Here is an 18,958-nt window from a genome sequence, read left to right as displayed (position 1 = left end):
AAATCAGTTTTCGTAACTCTCATTAAAGAAATGCTGTTTTAATTGTCGCAATGTAATCAATCGATTAGTCCACTTCATGTAGTAAGATGGTTACAAATTTTCTTTATTTGGTGATTGAGCAGATAAATGTTTATTGTTTTATTTTATTTGTTAAATTTGCATTTTATTAATATCGTGAAACTTTAAGACGAGGCATGATTAATAAATTTTGAATCGAAAAGAGTCTTAATGTGTTATTATTACATACACTAAAATTAGAAACAAGCCTTCTTTTTATCCTTACTCTGTCAATCAAACGCTCATATAAAAGTGCTGTAACATTTTTTATTTCTTTAAAGTTGAAAAATGCAAAACTTTAAAAGGGTTATTTTAGATTTGATATTGAAAATTCATTTTATATTACTGTATTATTATCGTAAATATTTTTATTTCCCTATTTATATTATTTCTATATAAGTTAAGTTTTACCAGATTAGCTTGACGATGCCGAACATACTAAAAAAAAGAGTTTTAATAAATAAAAAAAAAGGGGGCTCGTATGTTTGGTATTTTTTTGATTCTCTTGGTATATTGTACTACATATAATTCAAAGGATAATGAAGAGTTTCATAATAATTATTAGGTTTAAATGTATAATTTTGATTTCTGATTCCAAGTTAAACTTTAATCTTTAAATTTAATAACATGTTTTATTCATTTATTATATATTTTTATACATTTTATAATATTAATTTTAATTTTAATATTAGTAGACAAATTAACAAGATATATTCTTTGCAGATCGCGACCAAATTCTTCATTATTAGCTCCCGGTAGTAAAATTCCATCACAATTGTCGCAGACACCGCAGCATACTCAAGCTTCTCATCATAATGGAACGCCAGCTAAACAGTCCATGTTAGATAAATTAAAACTTTTTAATAAAGAAAAAGTAACAAATGAAAAACAAAGCAGTAAAAGTACTGCAGTTTCAAAACGCACAAGTTCCTCGAGTGGGTTCTCATCAGCGAAGAGTGAAAGATCAGATTCTAGTTTAAGTCTTAATGAGTCTTCCAATGCAGGTAATACACATATCAAATCATCAAATTTAATTGGGCCTAAAAGTCTAAGACAACAAAACGACACTTTATCAAAAGACAAGTCCGGCAAAACTACAAAATCTAAATTTGTTAGCTCTAAAGGCACAAAAGAAACTTCCAGTAACATAAATAAAAGTAGTATCAGAAGTAGCAATGACAAGACAAGCAATAGTCCGAAGTTGCCAGCGAGGGATAAGGAATCCAAACTAACAGCACCAAAGTCTGTGAGTAATACAAAATTAAACGTTATCGAAGATCACACAAGATCAACTTCGAAAAATAAAGCGGAAACGAAAATGGTTAAGTTGACAGGAAGTCAAATGAAACTTGCAGAATCGCGATCAGAAAGTGCTGCAGAAATTAAAAATCACGATCACACGAGTGTTCAATCTAAAAACGTTACAAACCAATGTCAATCACCTACAGGACAAAACCACACGGGTATTCCAAAACCAACAGCTGCTGTAAAAGGAACTTCGAAAATATCTAAAGATGATAGGCATATTATACATAAAAGTACCAATAGTCAACTAAGTCCAATACAAAGCAACTCTAGTTTGAATTCTGCAAATAATGTCAGTATTCATCCGTTTGCACGAGAACAATCAAACCTGAGTAAAGAAATATCTCAGAAACAAACTTTAGCCGTTTCTCCTATGCCAGTTGTTAATATCGGAACTCAAAATTTATCATCACAAATGTCTGAAAGCTCACATTCAAATTCAACTCATAGCACCACAGGGCAGCAGTCTAATTCAAGCGACAGCAGTGTAATTTATAGACCTTCTAGTGAATCCGGATCCGAAATGTCACGAACAAATAATATGACTCCTAGTAAACGAATGGATATGAATGCTACCTATATAAACGACGTAATAAATGAAGCGGAGATATCAGAAAAAGAAGCAGCCCAAAAGCGCCATGATAATTCTGCACAAAGACAGATTTTTGATCATAATAAAACTTTAACAGAGTTTAATAAAAAACAAGAACCTGATAGTAGGTCTAGTACACCTTCACATTGCCGTGATAATTCCCTTGGTGAAGATGATAATCCGTTGATGAATGTTATGCCTATGAGACCATTACTTAGAGGCTACAACAGTCACTTGACCTTACCGATGCGCACAACTGGCTTAGCACAAAAAAACATACCGGGTTATCCACATCATGCAAATACTGTAAAAGCTAACTTTGGCCGCGATAACGTAGGATTACGAGAACGTATAAATTACGGACCTGGTTTTTCTAACCCTGATTATTGTGATCTTGATATCGCTTCTGGATACATGTCTGATGGAGATTGTTTAAGAAGAATAAATGTCAGTGAAATGGATCGCGGAAGAAACGACGTAATGGATGGCTACATGTCGGAAGGGGGGGCGTCACTTTATGGTCGTCGAATCAACTATCAACAGGCATCGCAATTTCAGCAACTAGATGAAAGGTAAATAATAGCTACATATTACGATATTTACACTACAGTAATACAAATACACACTAAAGAGAAATCGTAAATATTTACTGATTTTCAGAATTTTTATTTCTGCTTCAAACTGTTGAACTGCAATCATCTTACATACATATGTGTATATTTGTTTTGTTCATTTTCCTATAGCATCAGTTGAGCCGCAATCCACAAGTGGTCGGCGTGCATTCGTTAGTTTTTAAACACGAATTTTGCATATATATATTTTGTTTTCATTATTTATACCTTTATCATTTGATCAAATTTATAATTAAATATAAAACAGAGAAGTACATAATATATTGTGGCTCGATGTTAGAATACAAGCGAAAATATCTAGTTAACGAAATACACAATCGAATGGACACGTAAAGTACATTGCGCTTTCCCCAGAGAGTATATCGATAAGAAAAGGGAAGATTTAGGTGTGCGTTTTATGTTATTGTGCCATGTACGTGTTTATTGTGAATGGCATTGTAAACATATCTATATGCTTTAAAAACCGCATTCCATAAGAGAGCATCGTATTGTCCTATTTGCTCCAACGCAGAATTTCAATTACAATAAATAAAGGATTGTTAATATCCGAACCCAAATGGTGTGCCGCTGACGATCTCCCAGCGAGGACTCGCACAGCGCACTCACACTGTCGCATCGCTCGGGGAGAGGGCGGGGTGACTTAAAATCGATACTCCTACGTCTCACACCCTTCCTACCCCGCGCTCTATCCGTACTCACCACGCCTTAACCCTAACCACCCTCAACAACTTCGTCCAATTCGGGACTTTAACGATCTCAACATAAAATCGCAATTCTCTATAACAAAAACCTAATATGTTGCATTCTTGCACTAAATGTCACCGTCAATTGCTTTTGTGTTTTCCCGTGTTTGTCAATAATAATACAGAATTTATTTATTTGATGAAGTCAACTAACTTTTACCTAAAACAACAACGAAGACAATTATGAATTTATTTCCGCCAATGAGTGGGTCAATTGATTAGATGGGTGGATTAGTCGATATCAGTTTAAATTGGTAAGTTTTAAGTGATTATATAAATGGTAGAGCGAGCTTGAACGGCGCGGTGCGGCGGCTACGGCGGTGTGTAGCGAGGCTAGGCGGAGGGCGGCACTCGGCGCCGCGCTCTACCGGCGTGCGGGCGCGCCGTGATAGCGGCCCAGTTTTTACGTAGCAAACTTTCCCGATTTCCTCAACGGAAAATGTAAATCTGTTACCGGCATCGATCGTTCGTTCGCCAGACGCCCGCTCGCGTTACAGCTGGCGCCCGTGATCTGGACGATAAAGGTCCGTACTTCCTTCGCGGTGAACCCATGGACGACCCATTGTTGGTGTTATTTAGACGTATCGTAGCCGGTGTTGTGGACCATATGCGTTGTGCCTTCTGTTGTTTGCTCCGTGGGTGAGCGACGATATTCCTACAGACTATACGTTAAGATTTTGATACTTATGCTACGATAATAATTTTGCGAGACTAAGAATCAGTGTTGCCTTGCTATTGTGTTTTTGCTTTTCGCGATAAACGGTATAAATAAACGGTGCTTTGTAGATTTACCATATATATGAAAGTATTGATGTGGCTTCTGTTTTTTATGAAGATGGTTATCGTATACGCGGTAAGAACGCTTACTTATTACTTTTGTAAATATAATTTCATAACATAATTTTAATTAGTTAAGAGGCATTACCCTTGCAGACATCTGGTATATTGCGAAGCCAATGTATGAACCATTTGCGACATGTGGCAGCCACTCACGCTTTATTAATGTATACATTGTACACTAAAGTAATATTATAAATAATTATATTTTTGTGTACAATTTTTTGTCAACTTTTAAGACGTGGTCAACAAAATTAAATTTCACGTTCTAATAATACCCGATTTCATAAGAATAAACAGGGTTAGGCAAATATTTTTTTAGTTACATTTTTGATTGCCAAAGAGATTTCCTTTGTTTTTATTTACCTTGGTTTTTCAGTTAGATAAAAGTAATGAAAAACTAAAAGAATTAGAGAACTCTTCATTATTATTAAGTATGTTACTGATTTTGTTGTAGATTGTTCGTTATACTACAATGAAAAATAATTAGAAAAAACACTATTTGTTTGAAAAAAGTAAAGATTGATTGTTATCATGGTATTAATCAATCTTTAGTACTACATATAACTATAACCGAAACTGACAAATTCCATTTACACACGACGCAGGCGGATATTCCATCGTATCGAGCATTAAACGTAAACTTGTGGGGGTTCTGAGGGTTCGTGAATCATACGTATGTTAACATTAGGTTCGAATTGTCTCGAACGACGCTCGTGATCAATGTCTAGTAAATCTTTAATGGAATACGTAAACAGGAAAATTTACATTCTAGTGCTTTGGCCTCTATACATTTTTTTTAAGTAAACAAAGAAATAAAAGTTAATAAAGGATCATAAATTATATTCCTTCTTGTGTTTTTCTTAAATTATATAAAATCATGCTTAATCAAATTTTTTTAAAAAAAAAATAAGAATTAGATGTAGAATTATATGTTATTTTAAAAGCTAGGAAGACCTCTTTATTATTATAAAATGATACAATAAACAATATATGTAACTATTACACTTTTTCTTCTTAAATTATGAACAATAGCGCACCACGACTACCCCACTACCCCCTTTTAGTTCATTCACCTTAAAAAGCGTCGTACACGGCCATGAAACCGTTCAATTAGGTATTAAATGCTTCTCCTCTAAGAATACCTCTTCAATATTAAACTTTTTAATTATAAGACTATTTGAAACTTGTTATATAAACACCTTCAACACATTTTAAAAATTAAATTCTATTTATTTGAACTTTCACGTAAAATCAGCTTTTATCAGCTTTGTAGTCTGAATTTATCAAATCAAATTTCATTCATTTACAAAAGCTGTTGAGTTTCTGGCTAGCTCTCTTCAGTATAACCGCTTTGCTGGTGGTAGGAAACTCAGGGCTGACTACATTGACCTATATATAATTTTAAAAAATAATTGAAGATTTAAAAGTGGGTGTAAACTTGCGGTTGTGGTGTGTGCCTATCTTTTGAATTTTAATTGGAATATTGTCCATTTCTATGTTCAAGTGGGTTTATTTCAATTTCTTCATTAAATTTAGGATTTCGACCAAAACTATTATATTAAAACATTAAAATACTTTTATGGAATTAACATATATTTATTCATATTAACAAGTTATTGCTTGTTATTTTAAACATATATATGCATCACCATCTTCATTTTTTCAGACGTAGATTATCTTGTATCAATGCTGGACAGAAACCATCGGCCTACCTCCAACGTCTTCTGTTCTTAAAAGTTTTGTGATGAAATTGTAGTAAAAAAGTATGCCGACTTAACAAAACATAACTTATTTTTGGGTAAAAAATACACAATTTTACGTAAACAAAAATTAATTATCAATTAAAATTTTAATGAAATTCAACAGCGATAACTGTCACGCAGTAAAGCGGGTGTCGGGTCTCGCGGGAGTTAGTGCGCCAAGTGTTGTTAAGAGCATTTAAAAAGTTCGGATTGATGAAAAAAATTAAAAGGTTTCAGAGGAAAAAGTGAATTGAAAACATTAATTTTTCATTCTGTTATTAATACGTTTATTACATTTAACACATTTCATGTTCAGTCACATAAGTAAAAAATTAGAAGTCTAATACAAAGAAGTACATAAATTAAGAGAAACATTACAGCAAATCGCAAAACTGCTACGTATTATATTTACATATTTTAATTATTTAATTAATTACCAAACAAAACAGTTATCCTTATCGAATCTCTAAGTAAAATAGAAAATTATTCGTAAAGACAATAATAAAGTCAAATCATTCAGAAAATATGAAATAGAAACTACATAGAAGCCAAGACAAGTGTAGTCATTCGCGTGATAAATAATTAACAATTATTTTTTAACATACATACATACACCAGGATATTTGTACATTTCGAAAATTCTCAACAAGAATAACCATAGTTTTTTTGCATTCGAGTATTTATAAAGAAAATTTCAGTAACTTGTTTCCGATGTTTAAACGTAACGAAAATTATATTTCACATTTGGAATATCGATCTACACGAAAAAAAAAGTGATCAGTTCACAGTTATAAATTCATTCGCAAAACTTTAATAAGTTAAATTACAGCATAAGATGATTATACTTCAACGTACAGTTTGAAAAGATTTCGCTGATTTCAGAACGTACTTTAGAGCGAACGAAGGTTTTCGAACAGCGAGCGCTGTGAAGTAGTCCATTCGCCTGCGACGGCAGTGGAAGCTTTAATGAGCAATACTCAAACGCCGGCAGTAAAATACAAACTGGGGGCAATCTATGTATCTTTTGAGTACAATAACAACTTAATTAAAAGTGAACGAGTAATAAACCGGGTTATGCGATCTCATTAAAAAATTCCACTTGGGTGTTCTTTTGGTGCAGCTAATGTGAATTCATTAACGCTGGAAAATATTGGTCTTAGTACGATTTTCGTTTATGCTTCCTAGTGAGTAAAGCAATGCGTTAAATTTTAACTCTAAAAACGTCTAACAGTATTTCATTTCCTTTATAACATTTATGTGATTTTACGCGATTTTATTGACATCGTAGTCACTAAATGCGTCATACAAAAATAAATCCGATAATTATTTCACATATATTTACTTTGTGTTTATACTTAAGACGTCAATAAAATTGAAAAAGCTTTTGAAAGTATTCCGAATCGCATTAAGCTATAGCTGTAGTTTCTTGGGTAAAGTCAGAGGGTGAGTGAATTTTATATATATTTTCCCCTTTCTCGTTAACGCAACAGCGAATTTCAAGATTGCCCTCTTGCTTTGGCCGCTACGTCAAAATTAACGTGGAAAACAATAATATGAAACATTTTCATACCCATTTTTGTCTGACTTATAGTTTGTGCAGAGAGACCTATGCTCGGGATGTTATAGCACGAAGGCCTATGTCCAGTGAACTTCCTACGGCTGAAACGATGTTGATGACACTTTTATTTTACACGAATTCAATAATCATATTATAAACAAACGAAAAAAATTGAACCATTGGTTTTTTGCACCAGAAATAAAAAATGTTTTTTTCTAGATATTAGGTAAAATCCAAAAAGTGATTTCACTTCAAGATGACATTATTTTAAGACTGGAAGGAAAATTTACAAACATTGCTGAAAGTATATGTAATAATCAAAAATAAAAATAAAGAGATACCTTAGTACTTAATAGCATTAGATATATATCTTATTTTATATTACATATCTTATTTTTAAAGAAAATCATATAAAGTTTTAGTATGTTAATGGGTTAAGAAGGATTCGATTCGCGGTGGTCTCACGTGTTACGACAATTATAAAGCATGCTTGTCGCAAATGGTCCACAAAAGTCGTTGAGATATCGTTATTATAATGCTCCAAAATACCAAAATTTGTTTTACGACCACAAATTCCCACATGTCTGCGTAACGGAAATAAATTATTTCAATAGAGTAATTTATTAAATTACCTTTTTTGGTACATGTTAATACAACGAACTTCAAATAAATTAAGATGAATATATAATAAACAAAATCATGATACTATTATATTGTTTCAACGTATTATATAATTTTACTAACCAGAAGATTTATCATAAAAATTGATTCTGTTGATAAAAGAATTTATATTTTACTTATAACAAAGTAAATTGAAGATGAACGCGCCCATTTGAATCCGTCTGGATGTCAATATTTTCCCTAGGTTTGTTCTCGTATCTCGGTAAAATATATACAGAATAGATAGTTGTATGTGTAAAAACTTTAAATAAGTGAATGTATCGTCTATTTGACAGTAGAATACACGTAACGTATATAAAGCGATTATTCCGAAATGAAAAAATACAGTAACTATTTAATATTCTTCCTTCTAAAATTCTGACAGTAAAATATGCAGGGAAAGGTGATAATTAATAATTAATTTTAATATGTAGTAATACGAATTTGGTGAATGCTTTTTTACTATGTTAACATTACGTTATTTATTATTTTTGAAACCATCGATTTTTGGACAGCGTGTATCATACATTAACTGACAGCGAATGTGTCTGAAATTCACCATTTTCAAACTTTTGCGTAAAACCAATCGTTCTGTATACCGTATAAATTTTTAATAATTTCCAATACGTTTATTTGTACTAGATACATGTGTAAAACACAACTTTACGTATATAGATACGAATGTTTTTTTTTTCATTACAAATATTGTCCGCGAAAAAGTTTATTTAACTTGTGACAAGAGATGCATTATGTTTGGAAAATACACTCGCTAAATGGAAATACGCTCATAGTAATATCTGTGGAATTTTTAATATTGCACGGCCTACTTACGCTACCGGGACAAAGGCCTCTCACAAAGAGATGGTTCGGAGATTGATCAATTACTATGTATATATGTACATATAATGTTTGAATAAATTCTTTGGTCGATTGGGTTTCAGTTATGTAGTGTTAAACTTTAAGTTTTAGACTTATAATCTTAAATACTACTTGATATTAAAGAACTTTCGGGAAACTACGCAAAATACGATATATACAAATCAATCTTCCTCAGTATCTTAAGACCAAAGTTTGTGTGTTACCAGTGATGACTTACTGCACGACAACGTCTTTCAATTTGGACTTTATTGGTAAGCTCAATTAACGAACCTTGGTGAGGGATATGCTCGGAAATTTCATTTAAGTGGAGTCGAATTAGAAATGAAAAGATTTAAGAGCTCATTTTCACGAGCCCATGTCAGTGGGCGGGGTGGATGATTCGCCACGTGGTCTAAGACTGAGGTCTTAAAACACTGGAGTTGAGAGCACGGATCGGCAAGCGATACTTAGAATGTTTTTTCCACAAAGTTTACACAAGACCATGTTAAGGTTGTCGTAAGATGTTGAACACCGGCTACCTCTAACTGGATGTGTAAATTTTCTTATTGTAAATCTATGCGGGAGTCCTATATTCAGCTGTAAATATCCTGCGGCTGAAATGATGTTATAAAACATAATATATATAATGTTATAAACGATGACTATATAAAACCATCATTTATATTTAACGCTTTTCATCTATAAAATACAATATCATCGTTACTAATGCTCGAATTTTATTATCTAATTTCATTCGCCAAATCAAACTTAGTCTTAAACGCTGTATCGCACGCGTGGCAATAGTTACAATATATACATAAACAGTGAAATAATTTAAACCGTCTACACACAAACACAGACGTTTAGTGTTTCAACAAAAATAATGGGAAGGTGGGAAGAGAATAATGAGAAGGCTGCTCAGTTTGTAGATAACGAGGAACGCAATCGGTTCCTTTCACAGCATCCGTCATCATTAGTGCGAAGCTTCGGGCGCTGGGTTTTCATTAAGACGCCAATGTTTCAAATGACAAAGCACTGGCGTAAGGACGAGATGCTCGTGAATTGACGCACCTTATGATTATTACGCATAACGTAAACGCTCTGAGACGTCGGCTTCATTACGAGGTAGTGCTTACTTATGTGCTGTCCTATAAATTCTCTGTAACCTTATATATACCGAATAGGCAAGGTATTTCCAACAGAGTAAAACTTCTCTTGATACACACAAATGTATAAAAGGTGACCAACAAAAATTTGTTCGGATTTGCCAGAGAAAGGTAAGTAGTAGAGAAAGGAAAGTAATAATCATAAAGTGCGTAACTTTACGAGTATCTCATTATTACACCTCTTCTTTGTTCTTGTGTATTATTTCTTTAAACTCACTTTAATGATTATAGAAATCTTTCTTTTAATTGAGCAAAAGTAATCTAGTAATTTAAAACTAATTTCATTTGAAGAAGAGAATTATGTATCAATGATGGAGACATTATAAAACTTAATTAACATGGAATACATTCTATGATGAAAATAATTTCGAAATGAAAATAAACTTAACTTTATTAAAATGAAATGAAAGCAAAAATTTAATAAAGCCAACGCTCATCTCATTTTACGTCAAATAAAAAGAAAACTTCGGAAACGTCAGGATGTTTCTTTTTCTTTTTTCTCGCTGAAAAAAGTGGGCCGCGAGCGCTAACATTCTCAAAGGCTTCCCGAGCCCAAGGTTTACCTAACCTTTCTGAGACAGAAATAGTAAATAGCTACTTTCCTGATTACGTATCTCTACTCTACGTAATTGTACTATGGTTCTAGCTGAGCGCAAAACTCGTTTGTTACTTCTGGCATATGTAGATATTTCATTTACTCTTTTGCCTTTTATTTGAATGTACAAACAGACCAATTTATTTTAAACACTTTTAATGCTATATTATAATGAAAATATATTAATTATATCACATATTTGCTCGAACTAGATAGACAAAGAAGTTAGCTATGATTACTTTTTCGCATCGAAATGTTTACTGCGTTTTTTTTTTAATTTTGTTTCATTTCAATAGCCTGCCTAATGCAGAAGTTGGCTTGGTTAGCATGCATAATAATATAAAAAAATTATAATACTTTCTACGACAACAAAGCTTATTCGACTTGAGTTTCTTGATTTATTTATTTTTACAGTCTATAATGGAGTTAAGTGGATAGAAGCACCTTAACTGTTTTAATTTTTTATTTTTATCAAACAATTATCCAAAGCCTGGTCATATTTTTTATTACGTATATGATTTATATTTGTATGAAGTATTTAGTTTTTATACTTTCCATTAATGCTATGTTGTCAGAATGGTTGTTATCATTCCCTGATCGGTTCTGGTTCTAGTCAATATAATTCTAATACATTTATTTTAAAACGATTGCGGAATCGAGATTAGAGTGCTCTTGTACCTACTAAAGAAAGAAAACGCTTTAGCGGAGCACAAATAAAGTCTATACTCCGTCACAAAGGGTCCATTGATCTTGAATGAGTGCAATGGAGAATGATTAATGAAGTTTTGAATACGTCCATTATTTCGAATTATGCAATTAATATTCTAGTACTTTGTGTTATTTAAAAATGCATTAAAATTTTATGATTTTTTTACCATAAATAACAAGATTCCATTTTTAAAAATTGGATATTATTCTTTTTTTTAATTAACACGTCAATAAATTTGAGAGAAATTTAAAAATAAGACAAATTTATAATTTACAATCCTCTAATTTCATGTGATTATTTTAATTCATGATTTTTTTTAAAGAAACGGCAAAGTTACTGTATTTCTTTTTGTTTGAAACTTAAGTTTACACGCGCTATATAGTCTGTGCTCCTAGCCTGTTATATAAAAAAAGCAAAAAGTGTTTCGTCGCTTATTTCGGGCTTGAAAATGGCGTCTTGCAGGCTTTTCAAACTTCAACTTGCGTCTGCAGCTTTTTGCTACTGGAACTACGCCCACAATGCGGCAATACTGTTATTGTTATTTTTCAACTGATTACTGAGGTGGAATATAACAGTACTGTGACATTTTTTTATCTATTTCTTTGTCTGTCTGCAAAAGTAATGAGTTAGATAATATGCATTATCTTTATTCGTTGGATTTTATTTATTAATTTGCTATAAGATGTTTTACGGTAATGCTTCTTATAGGGGTTGATTGGTTATAAGTTTAAAAGTTCTAAAGTAATGAACGAAGCTCATTTGTCTACAAAAAACTATAAAACTTTTACACTTATTTCCAATTATTCTGTTAAAAATTATCACTCTGAAATAAGTAACATTAATTTATTTATTCTATTTGATTACGACATCCCAATGACTTCTGGCAGTAAACTTTTTATGCAATAATCGGAATTTTGAAAATGTTTTTCTTGCTACATATTCATCATGTTATTTATCATCTCTATTATCATTGATTATGTGTTAGGTGTACATTAATTGAAAGTAAACCACCCCTTTTAAGCTTTTACATTTATGTCCAATCACTGTTATGATCCGTAAATAGTTTTTTTTCTTTCTTTATTGTGTATCACGTGGTAAAAATAATAATTCATAGCGTAAACCTAGACTTATCAAGTTTATAATAATAAATAATATTCATCTTATCAATTTCATTGCGTAGTAATGTATCATCTAGTTCCTTTTTTATCATTTAGAGGGAAATACTTTGAAAGTTCAATATATCTTGACTCTGGGGTAGGTCAGGGTTGTGTAGGATTCCTACGCACTGAAACCAGAGATCTCTCTGCGTAGTGTGAGGGACTCTAGTAAGTAGATTACGGCCTTTTTTTATTATTCCTACAGAACTTCGCGCTACGCTATTTTAGCTAGCTCGTCCTAAAGTGTTTTTTCACTTCAGTACACTACTTGTAAAATTCTCCTGATCTTGTCACGATAGTTCGAGACCATGACGATCTTTCGTCCGCCTCAGATTCGCTGAAACTAATGGGAGCTTAGGACTCCTATCATTAACACCCTCAATTGTTAAAGCATAATAAACTTTTAACAATTATCAATATTAAAATTTATAAGTAATTAATATCTGCTTAATTTATTACAAGCCACAATGTAGTAGATAAGTGACGCCTTTACATTGCATTTTCTCGTTGTTTTTCTATTCCTTTTTCAAAAAGTGTAAATAAATGAATGAAGAATAGTGCAAAAGGCAGACGGTATTGGACTCTTTATGTTTTTGAGTCAAAAGAATCCTCTAACCGCATAAAGCACTATAGTCTTATAAATCTATGACTGTAAACAATGACTCACAGAGGGGTTCTGCTCCCCTCGTAGCTCGCGGGGTTACTCGAATACTTTAAGAGTTTAAATAATTCTAAACTCTCTCTCAATAAATTTTAGTTCTCTCGTTGCGTACGACCTTACTATTTGTATTTGAGTGGGGGTTAAGGTTATTGCGTATAAATCATTTACAGTACACGTTTGTTCGTCGACTGTTTAGAGTGTATAATTGTCGTTTTAAGAGTAAAAAATTGTGAAATTTTAAGTGAACTTTTGTGATAAAAATAAGGAAATTACTATCAGAATGTTATGATGGATTTATTTCAAGATTTATTCATTTTAACATCTGAATATAAGAAGGTGAAATACATGTTCGTTTATTACTTCCATTTTGTATGTGTTATAATTTTGTTAAAATTTGATAGCTATATTTCATCTATCCATACAAAATAGTCTCAGGCATTTAATCAACGCCATCTTTTGGTAACCGTTTGTAGTTACGTGAAGTCTTATACTTTTACAGTAAAATGTAAATGACAAATTCAAAAATAAATTACTTGCGTTACATCATAACGGGATTTGTTGCTTGGAAAACATATAACCTGAATTAATTGACAAACATGCCTTTAACGAAAGACAAAACATATGTTTAGCTGTCATTCAAAAGCACCCGGCATTTTAGTGCGTCGAATGATTGAATAAAAACAACAATGGGAGTCTTATACTAAATTGACTTTGACAATAACCGATTAGTTGACATCATGAAACTAATAGTCAAATTGTAAAAGTTATATTATTTTTAAATTGAAGCGACTTATATCTATTATTACCAATAAAATTGCTTGTATGTGGTACTATACTGGATCATAATTCAATTTAAACTGTTTCTTTCAAAAAATCAATTCATATTTGCAGCTTTAGTTTAGTACGTAGTACAGTTTGGCAATTATGATAAATGAAATAGGACAGATTTGACCATAATATTAATTCACATTAACAAAAAATCTAGCAATTTTTTTCATTATTTCAACAAGACTTTCATTAATATTTTACCGAAATGGCGGGTCATGTATCTTTAATTTTAAAGTTGCAATTATACCGGAGGCATTAAGTTAATGATTGGTTTGTAGAATTATACGTACAAAAAATATAATACAAAATACAATATTGTTAAGTTGCATGATAGAGTAAAACACGTGAATTTTGTGAATCGTAAATTTATTTTATGAAATTAATTGTTTTGACGACCATGTAACATGTAGCCATCTTTTTGAAACTACATGCTACTCCTATCGACATGTAATATTAAACCTTGTAATATTTAATTTGTAGACGAAACGGTCGCAATAGAGGAATGGAGGGCGGCAGCGGCGTCGTGTACAGGGTCGTAGGTCGCACGCGCAGCAAAGCCGACTGTGGGCAGCAGACCGAAAGGCAGCCGCCTGCACCGCGCCAGGACACCACCTGGAAGAAGTACACGGACTCGCCTGGAGTGGGTGCACCGCCTTTGGTAAGATTTGTTACGTGATTATACAAATACAAAACTATGGTAAAAACATTTATCGCGTTATTGTATACACATGGGGCAGACGTAATTCCAGCATTCTCTCTCAACCAATCACGAAGACCGTAAAAATTTAAGCAAATGATATATATTTAAGATACATACAATGCGATTAAAATAAGAATAGGACCGGCCTAGCGCCATGTTGTGACGTCACAACGGGAACTTGGTATAGTGTGCAAAAAAAGCAATGTTAAAAAATAATACCAGTGGCTAAAGTCACTCGCTCGGTTACCTTCGAAGCAGTTTCCAAATGCTTAATGAAACTTCCAGATACATCACGCGATATATGAATATTGCCATCTGGCCCTGGTACAATTCTTGCTTGTTTTAACTGGTCCAACAACATAATAGCACGTTTTTTCTCTTCCTCGAAGTACTTATCAACATTGCTGATAATCTCTCGAGCTCGCCGATGTAAAACACTACCTCTTTTGCTCATTGTAGAACAAATTAAACAATCAACAAAAACAATTATTATTATTTTTTTATTTTATATATTTAATGCTGACCGTACTTATATGAGTGAAGTTAGCCGAGAGCCCGTCCTATTCTTATTTTAATCGCATTGTATAAGTTTATAGTTTCAGTTCAGCTTCTAAGTAATGTATTTAAACAAGTTTTTGGTTTTTTTTACGAGCCGTCGAATATTGATTGGCGTTTTTTAAATGTTGATAAAAAAGGTTTGTAATTTTTATAATTTATTATTTATTTTTGCCTGATAATATTCCTATAGCAGTAGAGAAAGTGAAATGATTTTGGAATTTGCACAACGAATACTAAATACGTTCACCAAACACGTTACACCCAATGTCGCATCGGCCAGGAGTGGAACCTAAGTCTAGTAAGATCATAGCCAGTTAGCATTGTTCAAACAAACTTGTATTATGTATATTAGTTTGATGAATGTAATTTAATTAATTTATTGAATAAAGTTCTGGAGCTGGGCCTAGCCAAGGAACGTGAACGACCGACCTTGTTAAAAGAAGACGACTAGATACTCGCTATCTTAAACGATTTTGTTGAAAATCTATGAAAGAGGCTTATGTTCAGATGATGTCCTACGACTGAAATGATAATGATTGAATAATTCCACGTAAAGAAGTCAAGTTTGTTTCGTTAACATAGTATATTACTTTAGAACCAGCCAGCGCCAGCGCCGCCGAGTCCGTCCCATGGTCGCAAGAGCGAGAGACGCACGGGCCACCACTCGCCGCAACATCACAAGCGAGAAAAGCTCACCGCCGCTCAGCAACTTGGCATCGCCCCACACCCACAAGTGAGAATAATAATTTTTTTAACGTGTTTAAGTCGGTTTAATTAAATCACTACGTGGCATATCGTTCATTTAGTGCTTCCCAGGTTTTAGATGCATATATATATATATATATATATATATATATATATATATATAATACCTTATGTCTACTCGTATTTTTCTAGATTCGAGAAAGGACTCGAAATCGTGAGTATTGATGGTCATGAGTAAAGACCTATTAAAATTAAAATAAACCGTGATAGAGTCCTTTAGGAAATTGAAATTAAAATATTTTATATCTATAACACACACACGCGCGAATGAATATACATATCGCTGACGGCTACCCGAAATTTAATGATAACTTCCAGCTTTCGGCCTTTAAGTGGCTCGCCAAAGGTTAGTCTTAAATATTCCATGACACGTTCGGTAATAGAATTGGCCTGTAAAGTTACTTTAAGCTCTCATGAACTCCGATTGCGTAAATCACATTTTGCAAGTACACCTTGCTGAGGGTGTTCATTAAACTTTGTGTTTCTATTAATAATAGTAATTCGAAAAGATAACCTAACCTTCGAGAAGCAATCTACCAGGGAACGAAATCAATGGCGTAGGCATTCAGATGTCTTTTGAAGAGATTCTCTACATTCATTCACATTCGGTGCTTTCAAACTTCACGGCTTTCATAGCTTTGTTGGACTCATGGATTCTCCGAATTATAGGCGTGTGTACGACTCCGCATCTACTGTCGTTATATTAATACATTGGACGATATGCCGACATTAAACTAATAATTTCAAATAAAGCACTATGTTTATGCTTAGACCATAATAATCAAAGATACTAGAGATCGTACATTTATTAATACGTCATTAGGTTTGCAGGGTATTTGCAAAAATACATAAGTATATACTACTTACACTATACTATGTAAATATAAGTAAATATCGGTAGTCGTAATAATAAGAAAAACTTTACAGGTTGATGTTATTGATGGTCTATTAATAAACCTTTTTGAATGAAAATAATTATAAAAATTCTTGATCGTAATTTTTTAATTAATTTTAAGGGATACCTAAATAAATGCCCCGACATTCAATTTGGGTTTGACGTTGATTTATAGGACATGTCTGCAGGTATAAAAATAAAAAAAAAACTAATGTACGAATGCAGCCTTGCAAATTTTAGTTTATTAATAAACTTAGACCAACTACTAGTAAATTGTAAAATGGCGTACCCTAAAAGTTTAAATCAATATCAGCTAGGTTGAAAGAAATGAATTTGGATAATTCGCTTAAATAACTATTATACAATTTTAACAATTATTATGTTGCTTACGGTTATTATATTAAATTACGAAACGCATGAGATTACTTATATTAGATGCTAACAATGACTAGACAACAACATGCTTTTATCTAGTACAAGAAAGAGCGTTTTATGGCTTCACAGGCAAAGTTACTAGCATCTTATGGAAGTATACTTACACAGTCACTTAAGTCCCGTGTTCTTCTGTCTTAAATGTATGCAACCCTTGTGCTCTCCCCTGTACTCGAGGTATTACAGCAGAATTAACACTTTTACTTACACTCTTTTCAACTTACGGCCTTTCGTTACCGTCGTATCTTTGGAATACATTTTCTTATAATATAATATACGTAAATTAGAAATGATTTTTACTATCGTATTTACAAAAGAATATGTATTACAAATGATGATATTACAAACAATTGAATATCTTAAAGTATTGAATACTTTTTCTCGATTTACTGAAAGTCGTGTTCCGCTTGAAACACGTTAATTAAATCGATAACAAACTGCCATTATGCTATTCTATTTTCTGCTTTTCTCAGGGCAGTAATATAGTAATAGGGAATCCAGTGATTGACTTGATCAGTCCAGCGGACAAGTGATCGTCTACGCGGTCTTCTACCGAATACTTTCCTTACAACTAGCAATTGGTTAAAAAGTTATTTAGTTGTTTGCGGGCGTTGTGTCCTAAATAATTTCACAGTCATCGGTAGCATATTGCGAAGAGCTTAGTCTTGATCTTAAGTGGTATTTAGTTGATTCTATAAAAGTAAAATACTCAAAACGAAATTATTAAATTATACTCGTTAATTATTTACCACTGAATCTTGTCTTGAAAACGTAGACGATTTAGTGAAATTTTAATGAGACTCAACTATTCGAACAAATTTTTAGATAATTCGATTTAAAGTCACGATGAAACTTATTTAATCCAGTTGTTCGTATTTTTATTCCACGTAAAATAATATTTTTAATCATGGACTACCGGAATGCTAGTGGTAGTATATCAATGTGTAAAATCTTAAGTCTCTCTTCAGGTCATACAGAAATTCTTTTTTAAAAAAGAATTCAAAATGTGTATATATTCGTTTGATACCTTTGTCTCCGGTACTGCAGACGTAGCAAGGACCGTTACAAAGGTAAAATTCCTTAGTTTGAGGTAAGAACCTTTTAACCCACTAACCTGGACTGGGTCAGTGACACAACCCGAGAATAACACTACCGCAATGCCAACGTCCACTAACGAGATGATACTCATCGACCACTCTGCATTTTGCACGCGAAACTATTTTCGCATTGCAGCTTAATTAACCTACTCTTTATTTCCAGTATGCGGCGTCGAATTCATCTAGTCAACACTCGTCTAGGAGTGGCGGAGCTCAGGTAATATTTTTTTATAATCTTATACTGGTACTATAAATTAACTTTTTAAATAATATGTAAGTATTCGTGTAAAACTGTAATTGAAGAAAAAATTTGTCAAAAAATTCTGCAGGGATAGTTATTCCCCACTGACATTAAAAAAGAACTTTAAGTCAATACTACATATATATACTTTCAGACTTTATATGTAC

The 18,958-nt window shown here is 32.6% G+C and overlaps 1 protein-coding gene across 4 annotated transcripts in view; it reads left to right on the top strand.

Moving 5' to 3' along the window:
* Positions 1 to 18,958, top strand: part of sick (sickie) — a 192,650-nt gene that overhangs the window by 122,220 nt on the left and 51,472 nt on the right. For all 4 annotated transcript variants that reach the window (XM_068772957.1, XM_068772953.1, XM_068772955.1 and 1 more), the window contains 4 exons: positions 781 to 2,526; positions 14,584 to 14,761; positions 15,957 to 16,094; positions 18,714 to 18,767. In XM_068772957.1, coding sequence (XP_068629058.1) covers positions 781 to 2,526; positions 14,584 to 14,761; positions 15,957 to 16,094; positions 18,714 to 18,767 — 2,116 coding nt within the window. The remainder of the gene's footprint in view (positions 1 to 780; positions 2,527 to 14,583; positions 14,762 to 15,956; positions 16,095 to 18,713; positions 18,768 to 18,958) is intronic.

Source organism: Battus philenor, unplaced genomic scaffold (genome assembly GCF_028537555.1).
Source record: "Battus philenor isolate CCGP_79_NKW_IND1 unplaced genomic scaffold, ilBatPhil1.0.hap1 SCAF_5, whole genome shotgun sequence".
NCBI classification, from domain to species: domain Eukaryota; kingdom Metazoa; phylum Arthropoda; class Insecta; order Lepidoptera; family Papilionidae; genus Battus; species Battus philenor.
Note: the sequence above shows the minus strand (reverse complement) of the source record. Positions and strands in the feature narration are given on the sequence as shown.